At 37.0% G+C, this 6,212-nt stretch overlaps 1 protein-coding gene across 3 annotated transcripts; it reads right to left on the bottom strand.

Moving 5' to 3' along the window:
• Positions 1-247: 247 nt before the first annotated feature.
• Positions 248-5,026, bottom strand: ackr4a (atypical chemokine receptor 4a). 3 transcript variants are annotated; one of them, XM_034303654.2, is made up of 3 exons: positions 4,875-4,986; positions 4,477-4,580; positions 248-3,517 (listed from the first exon to the last, which is right to left on the bottom strand). In XM_034303654.2, exon 3 carries the CDS (start codon positions 3,493-3,495, stop codon positions 2,404-2,406), a length of 1,092 nt encoding a protein of 363 aa, XP_034159545.1. In that variant the 5' UTR covers positions 3,496-3,517; positions 4,477-4,580; positions 4,875-4,986; the 3' UTR covers positions 248-2,403. The 3 variants fall into 3 exon arrangements, with proteins under 3 accessions (XP_034159545.1, XP_026792138.1, XP_026792139.2); XM_026936337.3 differs by having other exon boundaries at positions 4,489-4,580; XM_026936338.3 differs by lacking the exon at positions 4,477-4,580 and having other exon boundaries at positions 4,875-5,026.
• Positions 5,027-6,212: the final 1,186 nt, after the last annotated feature.

The following is a 6,212-nucleotide window of genomic DNA, read 5'->3' as shown; positions in this document are numbered from 1 at the left end:
TAGATTCTTGAAGGAACATATGTACTGACCTTTTCACACATCTCTAATCTTTTGCTGTGTTTATATTTCCCACTTATGGATCATTTATACTGAGGGCCTGTTCTACTTACTGAAACACCATGTACTGTCAACTATGAACCACAATATAGCATTGGAAGATATATGGATATATAATAGATTACACCGGCTCCATTGTACTTGAGTTACAAGGTTTTTTTTTTAAAACAAAGAAAATAAAGCAATGTCATAAGGTTTATCTTTAAGGAGAGATTTATTTCCTTTTCATCTAACAAAGGCTCCAAACCAGTCTAGGCGTTGCCAAGAAAGATTGTGCAGATCCAGTCACTAATATGTCCCTGCTTGTCCAAAACATAACAATGAAATTTAGATGTCTAGTAAAGAAAAACACCAGTTTCACAATACTCTGCCCCAAATCCAGATATATCACTGGTTAACTGTGCATTGTGCATGAACCCACAGATCTCTCTTCAGTAAGTAAAAATCTTGTATTAACCCAATAAGCAAAAACCCATATATGAATTTTGATAATTAATTTTTTAAAAAGCTTTTTAATACTATTTTCCCCCCATCTTATTTAGGATGCATATACAACATATACACAAATATAAACTATTCAACATTTGCTTGAATATTTTATAGTTATTAGTTCATTTATACACTCACTGAGCACTTTATTAGGAACACCTGTACACCTACTCATTCATGTAATTATCTAATCAGCCAATTATGTGGCAGCAGCGCAATGCATAAAATTATACAGATACGAGCCAGCGGCTTCGGGTAATGTTCACATCAACCATGAGAATGGGGAAAAAATGTGATCAGTGATTTTGACTGTTCAGACTGGTCTGAGCTGACAGAAAGGCTACAGGAACTCAGATAACCACTCTGTACAATTGTGGTGAGCAGAATAGCATCTCACAGTGCAAAACAGGTCAAACCTTGAGGCGGATGGGCTACAATAGCAGGTTCTGCATCAGGTTCCACTTCTGTCAGCCAAGAACAGAAAGCTGAGGCTGCAGTGGGCACAGGCTCACCAAAACTGGACAGTTGAAGACTGGAAAAACGTAGCCTGCTCCGATGAATCTCGATTTCTGCTGATGCACACAGATGGTAGGATCAGAATTTTGTGCTAACAGCATGAATCCATGGACCCAACCAGCCTTGTGTCAACAGTCCAGGCTGGTGGAGGTGGTGTAATGGTGTGGGGAATGTTTTCTTGGCACACTTTGGGCCTGTTAATACCACAGCCTTTTTGAGTATTGTTGCTGATTATGTGCATCCCTTCATGGCCACAATTTACCATCTTCTAATGGCTACTTCTAGCATGATAATGCACCATGTCACAAAGCAAAAGTACCATCCCAGTCACCAGATATGAATCCAGTAGATCGTCTTTGGGATGTGGGAGAACAGGAGATTTGCAGCATGAAAGTGCAGCTGAAAAATCTGCAGGAATTGCGTGATGCAATCATCTCAACATGGACCAGAATCTCAAAGGAATATTTCCAACACCTTGAGGAATCCATGCCATGAAGAATTGAGGCTGTTTTGAGAGCAAAGGGAGACCCTACTCAGTATTAGTACAGTGTTCGTCATAGTGCTCTGTGCGTGTATAAGCATAGTAAACCAATGAAATGGAGCCATCCATCATCCACAAAACATGACCCAAACCTGTGTATGTACACACTTTATTTAGAAGTTGTATCTCTAATCATGTAAGGAATATTTAATAATTCAAATAGTCAAGTCAAATACCTACCTGATAGACTGAGTGAGGGTGTTAGTAGGAGGCAGTCATGTTGTTTGTTTTTACCCACCACAACTCTTACTCTATTATAGTTCATAGTGTGAACTGCAATGATATATAGCTACGTTTAGTCAGAAGACGATATAAATATTGTAGAAGAAAAAGAGTTGAAAATCTTCACAATGTGTAGCATATGCGTGTAATGTGTTTTGTGGGTGCAGTATTTTGACCCCCTCTCAATCCTGGCTGGATGGTGAGCAGTGTGATGATTTAAGATCTTGTTCAGTTGTTGTTCAGTTCTTTCTTTGTTCAGTTCATTTCACCAGTTTACTTCAGAGCAGTTTACTAGTATTAAATTGATTTAGCACATATTGTCAAAGTACATCTCTGTCTGTTGGGGCTTGGGTTTCTTTTACTTTTAGCTTTTGCTTGAGTACAAAGGGCATTACCGTTAAAGAGAAAACAACTTCAGTAGCATTCCAGTTCAACCAGCCTGTTTTTCTGGTCTTTCTTCACTGAATGATAATATGCGAATATATATCAGAACATGGTTATGCTGTTAAATATAGAATACAGATAGATACACAAACATACATTTCATATCTCATCCTCTATATCACTCTTAAATATACTCATATGGAGAAGGAGCTTGTCTTTTGGGATTGCGAGTGTGAATTAACGGAGATCTCCACACCACACTCCTCTCCCCTCTGTGCCAATCTCCTCCTCTGGCCAAAGGCTTTGGCAAACCTTAGCAGACGTATTCTAAAGGATGAGCCAATAAAGACATAAAGCACAGGGTTCAGACAACAGTGGATCAAAGCCATACTCTCAGTAATCTGAGCTGCCTGGTCCAGTGCTTTACTTGTCTGACAGTGCCTTATGAACATGTGAATCACATCCAGAACTCGGCAGAACTTCACAATATTGTAGGGAAACTGTGTAAGCACAAAAACTCCAACCACTGCCAACAGTACACGAATTGTTGTCCACCTTTTCCCTCTGTTCTCTGGTGGAAGCTCCAACAGCTTCCGTACCACGTGGAAATAGCAATACAGCATCATCAGCAACGGCACCAAGAAACTCAGCAGCACCTCTATCACCTCCATGGTCACCTTTGCCTGAATGGCCATGCTTGAAGGGTACATGGTCATGCAGACCTTCCTACTAGGATGCTCTTTAACTTTCGAGAGCACCAAATCAGGGATTCCTAGAAAGAAACTAACTGTCCACACTACCAGGCAGAGCTTGGCGGCGTAGTTTCTCTTAAATATCCGGACCAGGAAACGGTCTCTGAGTCGTGGGAATAGTGAAAGGTAGCGGTCCAGGCTGATGCAGGCCAGGAGTAACATGCTGCATGTGAAGTTGATGGTGTATAAGGCTGTGACAATCTTGCAGAGAACCTCTCCTAGCTCCCAGCCATGAACGGCAGCAGCAGCCCAGAAAGGTAGGGTCAGTAGGAGTAGGAGGTCGGCCACGGCCAGGTGCACCACAAATGTGTCCATCAGCGTCCTCAAGCGTTTGGAATACGCATACACAGCCACTACCAGAGCATTTCCTGTTAGCCCCACTAATAGAGATAACCCATACACAATTGGTAGGAAGACTCTAGCGAAGGAGCGAACATCTTCTTTTTCACAGACGGTTTCGTAGTCACTGTAGTTGTAGTAGCTGAAGTTGTCATTTTCCTCAATGTCATAAGTCTCGTCATCTGTGTAATCCATATTGTTTTTAAAGTTAAGGTTTCTGCAAAACAATAATATTGTTACTTTGACTATATATACAGTTATACAGTAGTGTGCAAAAGTCTTCCATCCTATATTTTTTAGCATAAATTTTGTTATAGATGTTTATTTTTTGGCTTCTGTATTATTGAATCAGCACAACAACATTTTATATTTCCAAACATTACTTTTCCAACAAAAAAAATTTAATTTTACAGAAAAGTAAAATTTTTTTTAAGGCAAAGGGTTGTCGATAAAACATATTGAGCAAAACTTGAATGAGGTAATATTTAGTGTCAGTTGTTAAGAGATAATAACAATTTTAACAATTAATGCTGTTAAGTGCATTCATGTGTTACCATTTGAATTGAACATTTGACATAAAATTATTAAAAATAATTATTTAATTTTTAATATTTTAATTCAGTTTGTATTATATATTTATTCATTTAAAATGATTAGTTATTAAGTGCCAGTTTATGTTATTAAATAATAAGTATTAACTGAGTAACATTTTTGTACTATTTATTTTTCAGATTTTACATATACTTAGATATAATGTGAAAATTGAAAGTTTCCAGAAGTGAAATCCAGCGTTTTGCACTGTTACCAGATGATGTAATTCTCCTCTGTCAATAATAAAAATCCACAAGTTTTTAGTTATTGAGACAGTAAAGTGAGATCATTTTTAGAACGCCCTACTGCAAATGGCTGTATTGTGTCTTTTCAACAAAAAAAAAAACAAAAAAACAAGAACAACCAATAATTGTTTTCTCTGAAAAAGTCTTCTATATTATCATTATGTCTAAAGTTACTGAGGATAAGCACATAGGTATTTCATGAAAAATACAGCTGTTAAAGAAATGTATCTTGAGACCTTTTTATTTATCTTATGAGCAGGGAGGAACACACATTATCTTATTGCATGTAAAAAATATTTAACACAAGACAGTGTGTATATAGCAGCCAGAGCATTCTTGCCTTTAAACGTACAATTGCACAATTCCTGACATTCCCTCTGTGCTTCTTTTTTTTTTTTTGTCAAAGACTGTGGGCAAATTCTTTCCAAACATGCAATGTTGATTCTGGAAAAGAATATTGGGAACATTGAATAAATCTCTCCCCTTGCTTTCTGTTGAAACTTCTTGTGTAAAGTAAATGGAGTTAAATATGGATTTAAAACTTTGTATTTAGGAATAGTCAGGAGTCATTCTGCATATATGGCACATAATCAGGTCTGAGGTTAATAATTAATGCATGGCGTTTGGTTTTTTAAAAGCAGCCTCAAATTTCACACTGTGAAATTGTAACATTTCTGCATGTAGAAAGACAATACCAACACATCTAACCTTTTTCTACTTAAAGATGATGCGTCTTACCTTGTATGAGGAGCCAGAGAACAGCTTCTAGTTTGTTGTCCTGCTTGCCTTGCTGCCAAGTGTGCAAACTCCAGACCAGTGATCCACGTTACTCTCTCTCTCTGTGTCTGTGAGTGTGTGTGTGTGTGTGTGTTTGTGGGAGGGAAACACATCAAGTGACTCACATGCTTAATTGCAAGGAGGATGTATTTCAGCTGGTGCGTGCGTTTTTTTTTTACTGTGTTACTGTGTTTTTTTTTTTTTTTTGTAGATGGAGCTATCTGGCATGCTTTATCTGTGTGAGAACATCATCTGATCCAGTGTTTATACAACTGTAATCATGGATCTGGTTTTGATGTGATGGTTTGTAATTAAGTATGTGTGGTTCTTTGAAGGAAAAATAAACAAACGAGATCTGATAAAACATGAACATATAGCACAGACTGGGGCATTGCCAAGAGATCTGTTTACCAGGATGGACTTAAAAGTAAGTTATTTTTTATGCTGTTTTTTTTACTTGCCAATTAATCTGTTATTTTTAACTAATTATTGCAACACTGTGTAGGTATTTTACCCTGTTTTCTTATTCTTCTATTCTTATTACACGTTTTTATTTAATGATAATTTGTTGAAGGTTGTTCCTGGTTTTCATGTCTTTTGCACATGCTGTCAATCAATTTGAGCTGAATTTTAAATTTTATGAAAGGTTCTATTATTATTATTATTATTATTATTATTATTATTATTATTATTATTATTACTTTGAGTTCCATTTAAGGCTTGTAACACTGAAACCAGCTGTCACTTTTATACAACTTTTTTTTTCATCATTTGCCATCATTTGTATTCTTGTGCCAAATTAATTACAAGTCAGGTGCCATAAATCTGAAGGCTAGAAAAATTTGTATAATATTGTATAATATAGCACATAAATTTCAATGATGACTTCAACACAATGTTAAGGACTGTATATACAATGAATTTGCACATCTTTGTATGTACACAGATTTAGAAATGCATATGCATTGTTTAATTGTAGGTGAAAACTAAATATATTTCAATACATATAGATACTGTATATTCCTAAATCTAAGAAGATTTTGTATTTATTATAGATTTATATATTTTATATGGGGGGCATGGTGGCTTAGCATGTTTGCCTCACACCTCCGGGGTTGGGGGCTCGATTCCTACCCCCATCCCGTGCGAGCGGAACACGCATGCCCTCCCTGTGCTTCCTCCGGGTACCACTGTTTCCCTCTCCAGTTCAAATAATAACGCACTACAGACAACTTAGAGATGCCAATCAGCCTACAACGAATGCTTGTGTGCTTGTAGCCTGATTGGCATCTCTAAATT

This window comes from Pangasianodon hypophthalmus, chromosome 4, assembly GCF_027358585.1.
Source record: "Pangasianodon hypophthalmus isolate fPanHyp1 chromosome 4, fPanHyp1.pri, whole genome shotgun sequence".
NCBI classification, from domain to species: domain Eukaryota; kingdom Metazoa; phylum Chordata; class Actinopteri; order Siluriformes; family Pangasiidae; genus Pangasianodon; species Pangasianodon hypophthalmus.
The sequence above is the reverse complement of the archived record's forward strand: the minus strand, read 5'-3'. Positions and strand labels throughout refer to the sequence as shown.

Bases quoted from the DNA above. Each gene is read 5' to 3' on its own strand.
- ackr4a (XM_026936338.3), bottom strand. From the start codon at position 5,026: ATGTGTTTCCCTCCCACAAACACACACACACACACACACTCACAGACA. The intron at 3,518-4,874 runs GTAAGACGCATC...ATTGTTTTGCAG, and splicing joins TCTCTGGCTCCTCATACAAG to AAACCTTAACTTTAAAAACA.